This window comes from Plecotus auritus, assembly GCF_963455305.1.
Source record: "Plecotus auritus genome assembly, chromosome: 2".
Taxonomy (NCBI): domain Eukaryota; kingdom Metazoa; phylum Chordata; class Mammalia; order Chiroptera; family Vespertilionidae; genus Plecotus; species Plecotus auritus.
Window position 1 is genome coordinate 228,505,524 of NC_137771.1, and position 19,418 is coordinate 228,524,941.

Below are 19,418 nucleotides of genomic sequence, written 5' to 3' on the forward strand. Positions count from 1 at the left end.
AAGGTGGGACGTGGATTTGCACCGGAAGGGGATGCTGGCGTTGGCGGCCCCCGGAGCGAAGGTGGCGGTTCGCCTGTGGGTCCGAGGGCGGCCGACATTATGACCGCCTGCCTGCCCCTTCCTGGTCATCTTCTCCTCCCCCTTTGCAGATCCCGCCCTCTGCCCTCCAGGGCGGCTGAGCCTCCTCACTGGCTCCAGGCCTGAGCACGTGACCAGGCGGACCAGCGCATGTTTGCCTCTGGGGGTGGCTCGGCGTGTACCCGAGAAACCTGGACTTCTGGTGACCGTTTGGTGTCTGGAAGGGGTGACCTTGTCTGAGAAGGAAGCCAACTCAGAGGAAAACAGAGACAAGAAATGGGCAGACATTCTCAACAACCTGTTTGTGAGCACCTGGATCAAGCCATACCTGACATCCTTCCCTGATTTTAAAAAAATATATAGAAACCAAGTTTTGTTTGTGTGGGTTTGTTGTTGGTTTTTTTTCACTGAAGAGAGTCTGATTTGGATTTCTGTAACAAGTAGTTAAGAGTGTTATCACGCTGACATTGATAAATTAGGGTTTGCTGGGCACTCTGCTAGAAAGGGAGGCTCTAAAGCAGGGGTCCTCAAACTTTTTAAACAGGGGGCCAGTTCCCTGTCCCTCAGACCGTGGGAGGGCCTGACTATAGTTTAAAAAAAACACTATGAACAAATTCCTATGCGCACTGCGGGCCCGGGACGCATCGGCTGCTAAGCAGGACAGGCAGCGGCCCCCGGCGGGCCGGATCCATGTCCTCGGCGGGCCGCATGTGGCCCGCGGGCCGTCGTTTGGGGACCCCTGCAGGGCAGTTAGAGCTCCCTCGGGGGTTCTCCCATGGAGGGGACACTTGTAACAATAACCCGGGTGCCGGGTGGCACTCTCTACACCGTAATTCGTTCGGGGTAAGTCTGCACCCAGCTTTGCCTGGGCCGGGAGGTGCCAGGAGAAGCTTCATGGAGAGGTGGCACCTGAGGAGGGAATACTTCCCGAGCGGGAGAGAGGACGGTCATCTGTGTGATTAACCTGCGTGGCCAGAATTTGAAAACTGCCAAGGAGGACAGAGAGAGGGCGGCTGTGGCAGTGGGAGGGGGAGTCAAGGGCTGCGGACTCACCCTGACGTCGTTTACTCAGCTTTCCTGGGCCCCACCCCTGCCCCCCGCTCCCCTGACCCCGCCCCCCACCCAGGCAGGGACACAGCCCGGGGCAGGGCATCATAGCATACGTGTGCCCACTCTGCTCATGCCACAGGGAACCTGCCCGCAGGGGAATACACACACCGTCAACGAACCCGCAGCAGAAACTCGTGGCAACGCCGACGGAGAAAAAGGCCGCTGGCCTCTTAGCGGTGACCCCGCGAGTGTTCCCAGGGGCGGGTGTCCCGTTCTGGACCCCACCCGGGGCTCCTGCAGCTGGCCTCTGGCTCTGGCCTCGGCTCCCCCATGTCTAGAAAGCGGGGCCTGGACTGTTGGGAATTTGCTCACAAACCCCTTTGGGGACTTGCAGCCGCACCCCCTCCGGGAGATCAGTGTCTTTGTCCCCGTCCTTCACCCTCGCGTGCCCCCCAACGCTCAGCGCTGAGGGTGGGGCTCCAGGCGGTACACGGGCCCTCTTCCCTGCCTTCCCTTCGAGGCCCGTGGTGCTGACGGGGGGCAGGGTCACTGGGACCTGAAGCCCTAGAAGCCTCCGGTGGAATCTGGGGCAGCTGGTCCTCGGCAGTTATCTTGGCATTAACAAACTGTCCACGTTCCTCGCTAAGTGGGAGAGTTGTCGCCGCATTCTGAGACTCCGGAGCACTGTTCAGCCTCGGGGAGCACTCCGCCCACGCACTTCTCACAGCCTTTTTAATTATTATTAGGCGATGAACAAATCTTATAACCAAATCTTGTGCCGACTTAAAGACATACACAAAACGCTAGGAAGTGCCTTATTCTGCCCTGACTGGTGTGGCTCAGTGGATAGAGCGTCGGCCTGAGGAATGAAGGGTCCCAGGTCCGATTCCGGTCAAGGGCATGTACGTTGGTTGCGGGCACATCCCCAGTGGGAGGTGTGCAGGAGGCAGCTGATCGATGTTTCTCTCTCATAGATGTTTCTGACTCTCTATCCCTCTCCCTTCCTCTCTGTAAAAAAATCAATAAAATATGTTTAAAAAAAAAAAAAAGAAGAAGTGCCTTATTCGGGCCCAGCTGGTGTGGCTCGGTGGTTGAGCATCCACCGATGAACCAGGAGGTCAGGGTTCAATTCCCGGTCAGGACACATGCCCAGGTTGTGGGCTGGATCCCCAGTGGGGGGCGTGCAGGAGGCAGCGGATCCATGATTCTCTCTCGTCACTGATGTTTCCCTCCCTTCCTCTCTGAAAGCAATAGAATGCATATGTTTACCGGTGCCTTCTTCATCCTCCAAACAGACTTGACCTCTGTGACGGTCCCATCACAGAACGTGCGCTCCGTGGGGGTCTCTCCGTGTCTTCCTCGTCTGCATGGAAGCCCTTGTTCGTCTGCGCTTCTCTGCGTGGCCTCGGCACGGGGCCCTGCTGAGCCGCCGGCTCCCGCCTCCGCCCCTCCCCGCCCTCGGCCACAGCCCCTGGTCCTCGCCGCAGGCCGGGCCGCCCTGGGCTCTGGAAGCAGAATCAAGTCCATTTGAACATCAGCTCTGTCAGCTCCTGTCTGACCCTGGGCTGCCCCCCCCCCCCCCCCCCCCCGCCCAGGCATTTGCTAGGAAAACCGATGTTTCGTCTTCTGTTCAAATGTTCTTGGCTGAGCGAATGTTTAGTCCCCTGCACTCCGGCCCCTGCTGGTGGCCCGGTCAGCCTGTCCGTCCAGCGAGCTGGCATTTTCAGCTCTGGCCCCCAGGCTTCTCATGGCCTCGCCCCCTCCTGGCCTCCTGCAGCTGTGTGGCAGGCCTGCCTGGCCTCTTTCCTCCGTCTCCAGCCTGTGTGGACACGTGTGAACTTCCCAGACGGAGACTTCCACGTCCCTCCCTGCAGGGGCCCAGTCCTAGCTCCGGACTCTCCTGGTCAGAGGGCTCACCACGTGTCTCACTGTACCCATGAGGCCTTGCGAATACAGGCAAATTGTATTGTGTTGTTGAGTCTCTCTCTCCAGTCATCGGCTCAGGGGGAAATGTCATTATTTTCGCAAAACTGAATTCTGGGGCCCAGTTTCATGATGTGTATCTGATTCCAATCAGTGCCAGGCGCTCGGGCGCTTCCCGAGCTGGCCCCCGTGCTGCGGGTAACCCCGCCCGCATTCCTGCCTTATCTGGACCACGGGGCAGTGGGGGGGGGGGGGGTGCGTGCTGAGCTCTGGGGCCGGCAGCGACTGACTTGGTGACGTCAGTTCATAGGATTTGCTCCAGGAAAGGAGCGGGTGAGTGGAGATCGCTGGGATGAACTGGTGTGACTGGTCTTTTCATTGTCTTGTCAGCGCAGTTAGAATCCGCTTGGATACGCCCTGGCCGGGAGGCCAGGAGGCGTGTGGATGACCTGGCAGCGGATTAGTGGGACGGGGCATGTTGTCTGGTTGGAAGTTAGTTCCCCATTAACTGACCGGTCGGCCGGCGGCCACGCTGTTGGTGCACAGGTAGCGCGGGGCGGCTGCATGAAGAGGGACGCGCTGTCGGTGGGCCCAGGAACCGGGTGTGCGCGTTTCGGGGGCCGACAGGCACTCGGTACCAGCAGCTGGATGTCTGGGGGACGTGCACACTGAAATCGCCCAGGTCCCCACCCCGGCCAGGGCCCAGGTCTCCTCCTCGATCCCCTGCTGCCTTGTGGGGTGTCGGTCTCCCTGTCAGCAGACGGCATGCCCGTCCGGGAGCTTGGGCCTCCGATGAGCAGAGCTCCGGGCTGGCCGCTGCCTGTTGGGAGGTGCCTGGCAGTGAGCGTCCTGCCCGCGGCCCTGGCACCACCTGCCTGGTTAGCGCGCCAGGGAGAAGGCCACCCTTCCCGTCAGCAGCACCTTCTGAGGAGAGTCACCGAGCTGCACCCCGCTTTCAGGGCGTCCCGTGACCTGGCGGACCAGGGAACCGGCGGGGACAGCATGGCACCAGCCCCCGGGCACAGCCTCCTCCTGGTCACGCTGGGCGCCCCTGCCCGCGACCACCTTGCACGAGGCCAGCTCAGCACCCTGGTCCTCACCCAGGACAGCACCGTGCGGGGCTGCGGCCGCCCTGGTGACATGTGGGACTGTGACTACAGCCTGGCCAGCACCCGGCCCCTGGCCCCCCGGCCCGGCCCCAGGCCCCCCAGCCCGGCCCCTGGCCCCCCGGTCCGGCCCCAGTGGCCGCCTGCCCGTCTGGCTCCCCCACTCCGCCACCCTGGGCCTCCTGCTGAACTCCACGCGGGTGCGGGACCTGAGGCCCTCGCTGTGCAGCGCGCACCCTCCCCGCCCAGTTCCTGGCCATCTGCGGTCTGGAGAGGCTCCGTGTCACCACCGCCGCCCAGGCCAGGCGCCCCGCGGCCCCCGGGCTGGCCGTCCTGGGCGGACGTCTCCTTCCCGGACACGGGCCTCTTCGACAGGGGTCGGGCCTGAAGTCCTACAGCAGGGGTCCCCAAACTACGGCCCGCGGGCCACAGGCGGCCCGCCGAGGACATGGATCCGGCCCGCCGGGGGCCGCTGCCTGTCCTGCTTAGCAGCCGACGCGTCCCGGGCCCGCAGTGCGCATAGGAATTTGTTCATAGTTTTTTTTTAAAACTATAGTCCGGCCCTCCAACGGTCTGAGGGACAGTGAACTGGCCCCCTGTTTAAAAAGTTTGAGGACCCCTGGTTCAGTGTCCAAACCGTGGCCCACACCGCCGGCAGCCTCCCCTACTTTCCTGGCTTCACGGCCTTCCCGAGTGGAAGCAGCAAGAGCCACGTGGTCACATTCATCTACTAACGGTCACTGCCTCCCCCCCGCCCCGGGACGCCGGCCACCGTGGCCATTTGAAGCAGGGACGGGAGTCAGTTCCTCCATCTCCACCCGCACCCCCTCCCAGTGCCCCCAGCAGGGCCGCTCAGACCGCACCAGCCCCTGGGCCCGCCCCGGCCCGGCCCGGCCCTACCAGGGCTATTTGGAAAAACAAAACAAAAGGAAACCAAAGCCAACCGGTTCGGTCCAGACACCTTGAGGGCCAGCTGGAGGCGGATCCTGCGACCCCAGGGTCCCGCCGTCCTGCTGGACCAGAAATGGAGCCTCAGTGCACCAGGGACTCCCCATGGGGTGAGCCCGGACCCATCTTCCGCAGCGCGGCCCTGGCTGGTCTCCGCTGCCTGGGCCTGGCCTGGCCCTGCTCCCACGTCGGTGATGGAGTTCAGAGGCTCCAGGGCATGCGCCCCGCGGAACAGTGAGGTTCGCTTACACGGAGCAGCGCCTTTCCAAACTCCGTGCCAGGAAGATGCTCTGAGACAGCGAGTCTTCCTGAGCGCATTCGGTGGGGAGGCCTGGGTGGGTGGAACTCAGGGCCCAAATGAGGGGGGGCACCGGGTTTCGAGCGGGGAACAGAAGTGAAAATCAGGGCGCCCAAAACCAACGGCACGACCTCCAAGTTTTGCCTGGACTAGCCTTGGGCAAACTACGGCCCGCGGGCCGGATCCGGCTGTTCTATCCGGTTCTCTTGCTCTCCCCTCCGCTCCTTTACTTTGAATTTATACTAGTTCACACAAACACTCCATCCATGCTTTTGTTCCGGCCCTCCGGTCCAGTTTGAGAACCCATTGTGGCCCTCGAGTCAGAAAGTTTGCCCACCCCTGGCCCTGGACCCTGGGGAAGGTTTCCTTGTCCAGCCCTTCTCTGACCTTTCCTTCTCTTTGCCTCCTCCTGTCGCTGTCCCTGTCTCCACCTTCACTGTCTCCTCTCACTCTCCCATCCCTCCCCTCCTCCCTCTCCTGCTCCCAAACCGGAAGTGAGATCAGCACCATCAGAACCACATCTAACCCCACCAGGAGCCAGCCTGGGAACCCAGCCATCACGTAGCATTCCAATGGGTAACGTGCTCCTATGAGCAATAGATAATTTTAAAATGTATTTTTATTGATTTCAGAGAAAAGGGAGAGGGAGAGAGAGAAACATCAATGATGAGAGTCATTGATCGGCTTCCTCCTGCACGACCCCTACTGGGGATGGAGCCTGCAACCCGGGCATGTGTCCTGACCGGGGAATCCAACTGTGACCTCCTGGTTCATAGGTCGATGCTCAACCCCTGAGCCACACTGGCCAAAGCTATAATTTTTATTGTTGATAGTATTATAGATATCTCCCATTGCCCCCCCTCCATTTATCCCCCTCCTCCCAGCCCCTACCTAAGGCAAATTTTTTAAAATTAAACCGACTCATCATTGTACAAAGAACATTTTTCCTCGAAGAAGCCAGCTTACCATTAGAGTAGAACGAATAGAAAGAATCCACGGCGATTATGATAGAAAGGTCCAAGTTCAGAGTGCAAAGGGATGGAACGTGGTTGCATTCACGAAGCCATAATTAGAAGACAGGGTTTTATTATGATGTCTTGGGGCTGATGGCTCTAGGTCACATCACCATCGTTTTCTCCTAATGTAACAGAAATAACCTGAAATGTCTACATTTGCTTAATTGGTGGGGGATTTGGCCATCCGGGCTAATTAGCATGAGTCCATAATGTCAGTGTTTAAATCAGGCCACAACTCAGACCAAAGTATGAATTTTAATAGAAAAAAATGTAATGACCTCATTACTGACATTATACTTGAGAGATGAGTGAGATTAAAGTCATGGGAAAGACAAGGAAGGAATGAGCAAAGAAAGGCAAGGAGGATGTAAGTGAAAAGATTAATAATAAATACATTAACTGTCATCACTGCCGGAAAATGTGAAAAATTGAATTTTAATGGGTTTTTACTAATAAAGCATAAAGTTGAATGACGTTAGAAATTCTGGACATTTTAATGTGCTTATCTTCCATTTGGTGGCTTTTAATCGTTTCGAAACTCTTTCTCATGTGAGTTAAGTGGTTCTTATCAGAAATAATTGTGGGTCAATGGGACTTAAATCAATAGAAGAGGGAAGTTAATGTGTCAGAAATCAAGCCTGTGGTCGCCAGATTTCTGGACTGAAAATGTGGTTCCAGGTGCCCTGACGGGATAAAGAACAGAAAAAACCCACAGCACATACATGGGGTGGAGGGAATGGTGATGTTCCCCATTTTAAAACCTGGATCTTTTACATCTAGATACCATCGATAATCACAGTTAGACAGAAAAGATAACCTTACTGAATTAGATATAGCGGCTAAATTTCAACAGAGTTGGAAAGAATGTAGACATTTTCTTTCTTTTGTTTTGCTGTTCATCCTCACCCGAGGATATTTTTCCATGGATTTTTAGGGAGAGTAGGAGAGAGAGGGAAAGACAGAGAGAAACATCGATGTGAGAGAAACACATCCATTGGTTGCCTCCCGCATGAGCCCTGACCAGGCCCCCGGCCGGGGAGAAGCCTGCAACCAAGGTACGTGCCCTTGACCGGAACCAAACCCAGGACCCTTTGGTCCTCAGGCCGACGCTCTATCCACTGGGCAAAACCGGCCAGGGCCGTTTTCTAACCTTTTGAACGGGACCACTCAAATGCTCTGGATGAAGGTACCTGCCTCTCATTACTCGAAATGACTATATTCTTGCAAGGTAAGGAGCTCTCCGCTCTCCGGCCCATGCTTCAGTGCCAGTGAGCATATATGCATGGCTCTTTAAAAAAGGAATAAAGTGAATGAAAGCTCCTCTCTGACCAAAAGCTATAGCTGAAGACTATTATTAACTAGTAAACTTCTTTTAAACAACCATATAATTTACACAGATAATATTAACATCACTACAAAATTAAAATAACTCTTGGTTATTCTGTTAGAATTCTTTGGTCCTAGTGTCTTCAGGTTCTCAGGGAAACGAACATGAATTCCTTTAAGCAAACAATAAAGCATTATCAACAACAACAAAACAAAGAAGATGTGCCCCGCCGGCGTGGCTCAGTGGCTGAGCGTCCACCTAGGAACCAGGAGGTCACCGTTCGATTCCCGGTCAGGGCACATGCCCGGGTTGCGGGCTCGATCCCCAGTAGGGGCCGTGCAGGAAGCAGCTGATCCATGATTGCCTCTCATCATGGATGTTTCTCTCTCTCTCTCCCCCTCTCCCTTCCTCTCTGAAGTCAATAAAAACATATCTGAAAAACAACAAGAACAAAGAAGCAATGTGTCCTGGGCTTCCGGGGTCTCTGCGCAGACAGGACCAGGAAGAGCTGTGAGCAGGCCCCGGGAAGGCAGCCCGCACCCTGCTCTGTCCCCTTTCCCTCCCGCTCCACAGACTCCTTTTCTCAGCTCCTGACCTGCATTGGTAATTTATGACTTTCCTTTGGCTCTTGAGTTCACTGCAAGTCCAGCCACAAGCAGGACTCGTTGTCTCTGTCTCAAGTGCAAAACCTTGGGAGAACCCGATCCGGCTCCTTGCATCAGGGGCCTGTCCTTCGCCCAGGCTGAGCAGTAACTACGCTCCCAGCCTTCTTCTCACTACAGGAGGCGGTTCCCCAAGGCGAGGGGGTGGGGGTGGGGGTGAGATCTGTTACTACTTTAGAGACTCATCTGCTGAGTAATTTATAACAAATGTATCGCGATCTTGTTTTGGGAACAAAGGGACGCGAGCCGAAGAAAATGTTAATTTATATCAACGCAGGGTAACACATCGCTCACTAATTAAACAGATACTGTTCAGCATCGTTCAGTCAACGGATATTGATTGCCTGTGGTGTGCCAACAGGCCCCGCTGTAATTACCGTGAACATAGCAAAGAACAGCACATACAATCTCTCCCCCACGAAGCCTGTATTTTACCTAAGTTAAAGCAGACCTATCTTCAGCAAGGCAAGGTTTACAATTTTTTTAAAAAAAAAAGCTTTTTATTTTTTAATATATTTTATTGATTTTTTACAGAGAGGAAGGGAGAGGGATAGAGAGTTAGAAACATCGATGAGAGAGAAACATCGATCAGCTGCCTCCTGCACACCTCCCACTGGGGATGTGCCCGCAACCAAGGTACATGCCCTTGACCAGAATCGAACCCGGGACCCTTCAGTCCGCAGGTAGACGCTCTATCCACCGAGCCAAACCGGTTTCGGCAAGGTTTACAATTTTTAACTAAATGTATTGAGCCTCCCCCCCCCCCCATCCCCCGGAATAGAATTGCTGAGGTATAGTTTTAGAAACAAAATAAAAATTCTAAAGCAGGGATTCCTAGGCTATCAAACTCCACCTGCCAAATAAAAACTTTAGGTGAAATAAAAACCTGGGCAAGACTCGTGGTGTTTTAGTTTGCCAAATAAGGGTGTGAGAACAAACGAACACGCTCTCCTCGCCATTTCCCAGGAGGCAGGAGACTTCAGTGTCTGGGCATGGAAAGAGAAAGACAATCTCAGAATAAAGGACTGTTTTCCTAAGTCAGGACATCTGCTGCTGGCGGACAGGCTGTCCTCCCGCTGCTCACTGGGCGGCTCCCGGGACAAGTTTCTGCAGGCCGGAGACCTGAGTTTGGTAACCCCCGCTCCACAGCACAGCCCCCACTGAGGGGTGAGCCAAACAGAACTGGCTGGTCTATTTTGTCTGAATTTATGGGCCAATTATTCCACGTAAAGTCGCAATTTGGTGAGAAAAAAAACTAATCAGAATTACTGCTTGGAAAGATGACTTTTTTAAAAAATACGTATGTTTTTACTTTTTTTTAGAGAGAGAGAGAGAGAGGAAGGGAGAGGGATAGAGAGGTAGAAGCATTGATGGGGGAGAAACATCATCGATCTTGCACACCCCCTACTGGGGTTCGAGCCCACAACCCTGGCATGTGACCTGACTGGGAATGGAACCAGTGACCTCCTGGTTCGAGGGTCGATGCTCAACCATTGAACCACACCGGCCGGGCAAGATGACTTTTAAAAAAGAATTGAGCCCTAACCGGTTTGGCTCAGTGGATAGAGCATGGGCCTGCGGACTCAAGGGTCCCAGGTTTGATTCCGGTCAAGGGCATGTACCTTGGTTGTGGGCACATCCCCAGTAGGGGGTGTGCAGGAGGCAGCTGATCGATGTTTCTCTTTCATCGATGCTTCTAACTCTCTATCCATCTCCCTTCCTCTCTGTAAAAATCAATAAAATATATTTTAAAAAATAAAAAAGAATTGAACTAACTTATGATTCGAACACAAAGGTATGGATGTAACCATTCTAGGTAAGCGATCTTTGTCTTCCCAGAATACTAAAAACACTCCAATATTGATGAAATGGTGATGACAGACTGTATTCCACAGACAAACCAGTCGGTTTAACACAAAGCACAGAAGAATCTTATAGAACAATTAATGTCTGATAATATACTGCTGACAGGCGATCAGAGCAGCTATTGGGCTCCGGGGAGTTAATTTCCACAAGGTCTCTAGCTGCTGGAAGGACCCCTGACTTGCTTGGGCAGCAGGATAACTTGTAAGTGTCTAACTTTGCCCTTTAATCACTGACCATGTAGCCTGTCGACGTTATAAATACATTTGCTGTCTCTTACTGTCTTGGCTCACTTTAAAAAATGCAAGTGCTCTCTCTCTATTCATATTAAGTCAACGTTTTCCCCGTGGGAGGTCTTTTTGAAGTTTTAGGCCAAGATATTAACATATGCTGCTCTGACTTTATTATCTTTGTTAGCTTTACCGGAATCACGTTACTGCTAACCTGATTCTAGGCTCAGGTGTCTGGAGGCTGACCAGGCACAATTTGAATCTTTTGTGATGGGAACCGGAGTTCAATTTCACCCACGAAACACTCTGGGAATCGGAACTTAAATCAGTGCTGAACAGCCAGAACCTAAGAACCTCGAGTAGTTTGAACAGAAGGGAAGCCATTTCCTATTAACTGGAAGAAACTGTTACAGAGGATGCTCTTAGCCTAGGCCCTAGAATCCGTGGTCGGCAAACTGCGGCTCGCGAGCCACATGCGGCTCTTTGGCCCCTTGAGTGTGGCTCTTCCACAAAATACCACGGCCTGGGAGAGTCTATTTTGAAGAAGTGGCGTTAGAAGAAGTTTAAGTTTTAAAAATTTGGCTCTCAAAAGAAATTTCAATTGTTGTACTGTTGATATTGGGCTCTGTGGACTAATGAGTTTGCTGACCTCTGTCCTAGATCATCTTAGAGTTTCCCAAAGTGAGTCCTGGAGGCAGGTCTCAAATCCAATCAAAGAAAACCAAAGAGGCAGGTGTGTGTGATACAAGTTCTTCGTGGGCTTGGGATCAACCGCTTCAACTTGGAACTGAAATCTGCAGGGCAGTTTTGACAGGATGGCGTAGGCAAATGAGCACTCATATTTGCTGGTACAAGTACAAATCGGCCCAGCCTCTGTAAAGAGCAACTGAGAATTATTAGTGAACTTACAAACGCACACATTTGGCCTAGCGATTCCCATTCCAGTTCAGGTGTGACCACATTTTTTTTTTTTGAAGCTTTTATTGCAGCGTTATTATACCAAGACTGGAAATAACCTCAACATCAGTTGTTATGGGGTGGGTTACACACATTTATGTACACAGTGGGTCACTATGCAGCTGGTAAAAGAAGAGACACTTTTTGCCCTAGCCGGGTTGCTCAGGGGTTAGAACATCGGCCAGGGGACTGAAGGGTTGGGGGTTCGATTCCTGACAAGGGCATGTACCTCCCTTGCAGGCTCCAAGCCCGACCCCGATGTGGGGAGGAAGGGCGCAAACGCGGGAGGCAACCAATGGATGTGTCTTTCACATGGATGTCTCCCTCTCTGTGTCTCCCCCTCCCTCCCACTCTCTCTAAAAATCAATGGGAAGCTGAAACCGGTTTGGCTCAGTGGATAGAGCATCGGCCTGCGGACTGAGGGGTCCCGGGTTCGATTCCGGTCAGGGGCACGTACCTTGGTTGTGGGCACATCCCCAGTGGGAGGTGTGCAGGAGGCAGCTGATCGGTGTTTCTCTCTCATCGATGTTTCTAACTCTCTATCCCTCTCCCTTCCTCTCTGTAAAATATCAATAAAATATATTTTTAAAAATCAATGGGAAAAGATATCCTTGGGTTGGGATTAACAACGAAAGGACACTATTCATGTATAGACATGAACCCATCTCCTCTCTTTGTTTCGTTAAACAAAAAAGTCACTGTTTATACAGGGTGTAAGAAAGGTACCTTATAACAATATTTGCTTTGATGCTCATTGAGTGTCACTGCAGGAGCATGAGAGAGTCCTAACCTCGCAAGGAGCTGGGTGGCTTAGAGACCATGGCTTCCTGCACTGTGATGAACGCCCGGGGTCACCTGTCGGGTTTGACACCTGGAAATACATTCACGTGGACGCGCACCCGGGAAGGAAAAGGCCCGGGTTTGGCGATCCAGCAGGAAAGCCGTGAGCCCAGCCTCAGGGTCCGGTCCCTGCGCCGGCCTCGCCTCTTAGGGCTGTCGCCTCGGTGACGCAAGTCGGTGTCCTAACCACCTCCACCCCAGACGGTTTTCCGGCCGTGCGTTTCTGCAACCGGCAAGCCCGGCGTCCTTCCCGAGCACCGGCGCGCGCTGCTGTCGCTGTAATGGCGAGAAGGGGGCTCATAGCAGGCCGGGTGTCGTCCATCACAGATGAAACGCAGCGGTGCCGAACGCGCTGATTACCATCTCATGCCCAGCTCACAGGCCCGAGGCCCACCACGGACCCCGCGTTCCGCGCCCCCGTCTCCCCGCGCCCGCGCCCGCCCCTCCTCTGGCCCCGCCTCTGGCTCCACCCGGCCTCCGCCCTCTCCTCCGGGTGCCGCGCGCTCGGCGGGAGGTCTTCTCGCGGGACTGCCCCGCGAAAGACCGGAAGAGGCACAGCAGCCCCTTCCCCGGAGGCCGCTCTCTCCTCCGCTCTCTATGATCCTCTTTGTGACCCGTCGAATTGCACCCGAGTCCCAGAGTTCCGTGTCCCCCCATAGTCCTCCCAGCCGACAGGGGCCAGTGCAGGAGGCAGAGGTTCTCGCGAGAGGCGCGGAGTTATCTCCGCGTGCCGGGAGCGCGAGCGCATGCGCGCTGGGGGTGCGCGGCCGGCGAGGGCTGACGAGACCGCGCTGGGGCTGGGAGCGCGCGTGCGCGTCGCGAGCTCGGCGCTGCCAGAGGGCCGCCGTGCGGGAGCGGGTGCGAGGGCGCCGTGCGGGCCGCGGGGATGTTCCGAAAGGCCCGGCGAGTGAACGTGCGCAAGCGGAACGACTCGGAGGAGGAGGAGCGAGAGCGCGATGAGGAGCAGGAGCCGCCGCCGTTGCTGCCGCCGCCGGGCACCACTGGCGAAGAGCCGGGCGACAGGGCCCCCGGGGGGGAGGTGCCGCTGGGCCCGGGGCCGCCGCCGCCGTCCGCGCTGACCCCGGGCCACGGAGCCGAGGCTGGGGGCTGCTTCCCGGGCGGCGCCGACCCCGGCAACGGGCTGAAGCCGCGCAAGAGGCCGCGGGAGAACAAAGAGGTGCCGCGGGCCAGCCTGCTGAGCTTCCAGGACGAGGAGGAAGGTAACCGCCGCGCGTAGGCCGGGACCCCGCACCTCCAGTCCCCGCACCCGCCCAGCCCACCCCACCCCCGGTGCCCGCACCGCAGCAGAGCCCCTTTCCCGCCCGACCCCGCGGCACATCTTCCCCGCCCGCGGCCTCCTGCTCCGGCTGGGACGCGTTCCCGCGCCGCCACCCCCTCTCCTAACAGCGCCGCCTCCTAGCCGTCCGCCGGTGCATCCGTCTGGGCGCTTCTCCGGGCCGTGAAGGTTCCCGGTGGGAGCCCGAGGCCCTGCCCCGCCTCTTTCCCCGCCGCGTGCTTCGGGGACAGCGGCGATCGGTCGGTCCCCGGGCTGCTCGTGGCCGGTTCCCCGAGCCCCGCACGTCACCCACGCCTCTGGGCGCTCTGTCCGCACATCCTTGACCCGGAGGCCGGGTTTGTAAAACCGCCGCGATCCTGGGTCTGGGAGCGAAGGCCGGCGTTGAAGCTCTGGTTCTGAGCGGCCTTGGGCCAGTCCCTGGCAGTCGCCGAGCCTCAGTTTACCCTTAGAAGTAACGGGTGCGTCGACCTTTGGACATTGGAGAGAGACGGGGTCGCAGTAACTCGGGGCGGTTTTCCTAGCCGGACGGGGGAGGCCCGGCTGCGGTGCGCTTAGGTTTCTGGCCGTCAATGAGCCTCCAGTATTGTATTTAGGGGTGTTTGTATAACGGCCAGCCGTGGGCAAACTACGGCCCGCGGGCCGGATCCGGCTGTTCTATCCGGTTCTCTTGCTCTCCCCTCCGCTCCTTTACTTTGAATTTATATTAGTTCACACAAACACGCCATCCATGCTTTTGTTCCGGCCCTCCGGTCCAGTTTAAGAACCCATGGTGGCCCTCGAGTCAAAAAGTTTGCCCGCCCCTGGATAACCCCTCGAGTCCATGGTATAGAATGAGGAATGAAGACTTTTGGAAATCTCGTTTGCATCTGGGTGTGAGATGCCTTCGTGTTCCCCGTAAGGCAGGCGGTTTCTCTTTGGCCTTTCTGTTCTTTTGTATTTTGTGTGAGCGGAGGCCAGCCCTATTTTCGATTTTGAAGCTGTAAGGACCGTTTGGCAGTGTTTGTGTTTGACTTTAAACTCTTCAAATCGAAGAGGATGGAGACATCATCAGAACTTGTATTTGAAAAGTGTTTTGTCATCTCAGCCCTGAAATAACAGTGTATCAACTGGCGACGGGTTTCCTCTCAGACTTGACAGCTCTGTGAAGCGGCACCTTTGATTTTGGATATTTTGTTTCAAGCACCGGAGTCATTTGCCCATTAAGGGCTTCCCCAATGATTTTCCTCCTGCAGGAGGCGATTTGAGGAAGACAATAGGACATCAGAAGGTGCCGTTTGCATGTTTTACGCCTTTTAAACAGTCTCAGATGCACATTATTCCAGATTAGTTTATGAAGTTGACTTGGGTGTAAGAGTATATCTTTGAAAGAATTTGAAAAGCACATAAGATCATGTAAAAGTTAGAAGGGAAGAGTGTCTAAAAATGGTTGCTACAGACTTTGTTTCTTTTTTTTTTTTTAAAGAAAATGAAGAAGTTTTCAAAGTGAAGAAATCAAGTTATAGCAAAAAGATAGTAAAATTACTTAAGAAAGAATATAAAGAAGATCTTGAAAAATCGAAGATTAAGACAGAACTCAACTCGTCGGCTGACAGTAAGTACCAAACTGACAGGAATCGTTGGAAATGTCACCCGACAGCCTGCCCGTGGGCTTGAGTGGGTTTGCTGCGTTTGTTGTGAGCCGGGTGGTTAGTCTGGTGGTCTCTGTCACTCCCCTGGGTCTAACAGGCCAGTGATACAGTTCTCTCACTAACACAGTTGCAACGTAAACGCATTTTTTTAAAAGACAGAATGTTTCCACTGCGCTGACTGCATCCCGCCCGTTTCCTACCGGTGTTCAGCCCGCACGGAGCAGAGAAAGGCCTCCCTGTCCCGCTGGGTCCTCCCGAGGGAGGCCGCGCAGGCTCCTGTGTTTGTAGACAGGCTTCCGGCTCTTTGGTGGCGCCTGTGCCGTGGGTCTCACTCTGAGAGAAGCCCAGGAGGGCCCTGACCTAGTGCTGACTCCACTCCGCAGCCTGGCAACGAGGCTGAGGGCTCCCGGCCTGCCCTGTGTGGACATCGCTCCTGGTCCGTCATCCTGTGCCGTGGTCTGAACTAGTCTCATGTCACTGCCCTCTATTTTAAGGAATTAAAGATAAAATTATTATTCCCCAGTTTCTCCGCTACAGGCTTCACGTGAAAAAGTATATGTCACCGTATCTCAAATTTTCAGTCTAATTTTGGAGACGTCGCTTAAATGTATAATTGGACCCACTGTTGGCAAAATGTCCAGTGAGTTGTTTAAGGGTAACTGCACTCTTGCCTTAAGAGGCGGGAGAAGGAATGCTTCAGGTAAAGTAGGTTTGCAGCTGGGACTTGGACGACTTAAGTTTCAGCACAGAAGCGGGCAGGTGGCTGTTCGCAGAGGTAAAGGGACAGACTGTGCTGGAAGGAGCAGGCGCCGCAGAGGAAGAGGGCGTTGCTGACAGGTGAGGAGGATGCTTGGTGTCTGGGGGTTAGAGTTGCTGTGTGCACCGGCTTGCCAAGGTGCTGACATGATAAATGCCTGTGGAACCTTAACCTGGTGGTAGCGTGCCGCATGGATTAGCACAGGAGAGATTGGAGGCCTGGGGCACTTTAAACACAGGGGTCAGCTGTGATCCGTTACTGGTGGGTCAGGAATCTCTGGAGCAAGACCGAGGCTTTTCCTGTCTCGCTGGGAAATGGTGGACGCGTTTAAATGTTCGCTGTGGGTGGAAGAGAAGAAATGGAAAGAAAGCATTGTTTGAGAAACATTCCAAGGGGAGAATTGGCAGGTTTGATGTATGCTTTAGCCGTTGGATTGAAAAGAAATTGTCGTGCCTGGCTGGTGTGGCTCAGTGGTAGAGCGGTGACCCATGCACCAAGAGGCCGCCGGTTCGAGTCTCGGTCAGGGCACATTCCTGGGCTGCAGGCTGATCCCTGGTGAGGGACATGCAAGAGGCAGCCAGTCAATGGACATTTCTATCTCTTTCTCCTTCTCCCCTCCTCTCTCTCTAAAATCAATAAAAACATATTTTTTAATAAAATAGGGAAGCCCTAGCTGGTGTGGCCCAGTTGTTTGGAGCATTGTCCGGTACACCAAAAGGTGGTGGGTTCGATTCCTGGTCAGGTTGTGGGTGATCTTCATTTGGGGAACATACAGGAGGCAGCCGATCTCTCTCTCTCTCTCTCTCTCTCTCTCTCTCTCTCTCTCTCTCTCTCTTTTTCCCGTTCCGCTCTAAAAATCAGTAAAATTTTTTTTAAAAAAAATGGTTAAATCTGAGCTTTCCTGCCAGGTGACTGAGAGAATAATTAAGTATTGCATACAGAAATGGGGACAGCAGGTGGGAGGAGGAGTATTTTTAGGGGAACCAATTACCTTGGAGTCTAGGAAACCCGTTTTTTCCAGCACCTGCATATAATGAAATACGAGGAAGGTCAGGAAGAGGGAGACCGGGAAAGGACCGTGTACTGTTGGGTTTTGAAATCTAAGTCGGTGTGAGGGTTATGAAGCCATCACCTGTGACACCTCTGTCTCTCCACTTCCACGTAGCTCCCACCTGAGGACTCAGTCAGTGTCCTCCCGGACGTGGACCCTGGGTCCCAGATTGTCATCGTTACCCCTGAATGGTGGTGTCGTTCACAGCCCCCCCCCCCCCCAGCCCTCCCCAGATGGGCCGAGCCGTGTGCCTTCAGCACAAGGGCAGGACCAACTGGACCCCTCTGGTGGCATTCCTAAGATAACACGTCCACCTTTAAACGGAGCTGGAGTGGAGTAGCTGGCCAGCGGGTGGAGATGTAGGTTTAGGTTTGGTGTTTATCGAGATGATAAAACCAAAAGGAAATGGAATGGATGAGGGCGCAGCATGAAGAAAATATTCCTGGGGCCCAGAGACCTCTACTTGCGAAAAGCGTGCACACAGAGAAGATTCACGAGGAGATGCAGGAATCAGAAAGGCGGAAGGAGAAAAGGCAGGGACCTTTTCAAGATGGGGCTGGTCAGCTGTATGAAATAGTGCCAGCAGAGGAAGGGCTGTTGGCAGGGTGGCCAGGTCTTTTCTGGAGGAGGCTGGCCCGCCAGCCACGCTCTGCCCGTTGGAGGGGGGCATTTTGCATGTTGCTCGGGGACACTGGATGAACTCGCTGTGGCTGCAGCCATTCGTTTGCAGGTGGGCTGGTGGGGAGGGGAGAGAGCACCAAGGCCATGCCGGGTTGGGGCGCGCAGGTGGGTGAGGAAGCGAAGGAGAGGCAGCAGGTCCCCACTGCTCCCTTTGGGAGTTTGGCAGAGAGGGGGGCAAAAGCCAGCGGGGCCATTGCACCGAAGCGGGCGTCTGTCTGGAGACGGGGGAGGGAGCCTGAGCAAGCCCGCGGTGGGGAGAATGCCTGTGGTGCGTGGCCTGAAGCGGAGCTAGCAGGGACACGGCGGCACAGGAGCCTGGAGGAAGGGTACCAGCACCTCCCCGGAGACGTCTGGAAGCACAGCAGCTGACCACTGACAGTGCAGCTGGCGCTGGGTCGGAGACCAGTCCTTGCTCCATCACAAGCAAAGACTGCGAACCTACAGAGCCTGGCACCCTTAACCCTGCAGCAGCCATCATCGCAGCAGTCTGCTCCGGCTGCCCCACAGTTCCGGTGGGTCTCTTAAAAGCCATTGATTTCACGGTGGCTGAGAGCTGCAGGAGATGGTATTTTCTTACGACATCTAACTGTAGACCTCTGATCAAGTGAATCTTAAGGTCTCATGGCCTCAGAACACACTTCAGAAGGAAGTCCGTGGTGCAGGAGCTAGGATGGTAACTGGGGAATTAAAGCGCCTGAGACAGAACAATGGACCTCTTCTCGGTGAAGGTCAGGGGCGGTAGGGTGGGGAGTTATCCTGGAACTCTTGTCTCAGGGAGAGAATATGGTTTGAGAAGAAGAGAGGACTTTTGAAGCAGTTTGTGGGAAGGGAATGTGCTGGGGAAACAACAGAGATACGGTCTCTTTCATATTTAGAAAAACTTTGATTTTACTCACATTCATCATGCCTATTACGTGCAGTGCCAGGTCCAAATGCTTCAGGGTGGGAAATTTCGATTTTTTTTATTTTTGCTTGGGACGGAGGATGTAATAGGACTATTTAGTTATAAGTAAAGTCAACACTTGGTGTAAAGTATACAGCTATAGGCTTTCAAAACCCAGTGGCAGGACAGCAGTCCTGAACCGGCCTTGGGAATGACCTGAGGATTAGAACCGAAAAGGGGAGCTCTCCTCTCCCAGGCGGCAGCACCCAGCCTCTCTGCAGCTCCCTTCCTGGCACACACGCGGTCCGTCTTGGTGCCACCTGCTCCCTGGCTTGTCTCTCTGTCCCAGTTCTAGATTCCCAGAGAGAGAATCAGGTTGTCTCTGCTTCGGTCACAAACTCGGTCTCACATATTTAAGCATGGCAATGAGGTCAGGTTCCACAGGGTAAATGTGACTTTTGGTCCCCCTTCCAGAGGATGGGTGGCCAATGGTTATATGAACTAAGAAGGTATCCCCAGACCATTCATCCCAGAGAGATTTCTCTGGCCCATAAACTTGGTTCTTGATAAAAGCTGCCTGGGGTGAGCTTCAGGTTTAATGAAATACTGACATGGAAAACGAAATAATGTTTCCAAAGGTGCAAACAGTTACCTCCCGGAGCCAGAGGGAGACTCGGTTAATTTTGATGACATTAACTAGCGATGGGATTGAGCAGGACTCAGATGCAGCCCTGTGTCCCCTGTATTGTTTTTATCTTCAGTTATGTCTTGTGATTTTTCATTTTCATACATTGGTGGTTTGAGGTTTTTATAAACAATTAAA

At 54.3% G+C, this 19,418-nt stretch overlaps 1 protein-coding gene across 1 annotated transcript in view; it reads left to right on the forward strand.

Annotated features, from left to right (window-relative positions):
• The first annotated feature begins 13,131 nt into the window (after window positions 1–13,131).
• PAXBP1 (PAX3 and PAX7 binding protein 1) overlaps window positions 13,132–19,418 on the forward strand; it is a 34,036-nt gene continuing 27,749 nt past the window's right edge. The window contains exons 1-2 of the mRNA XM_080653939.1: window positions 13,132–13,518; window positions 15,058–15,186. Of these exons, the coding sequence (XP_080510065.1) occupies window positions 13,185–13,518; window positions 15,058–15,186 (463 nt within the window). The 5' untranslated portion in view covers window positions 13,132–13,184. The remainder of the gene's footprint in view (window positions 13,519–15,057; window positions 15,187–19,418) is intronic.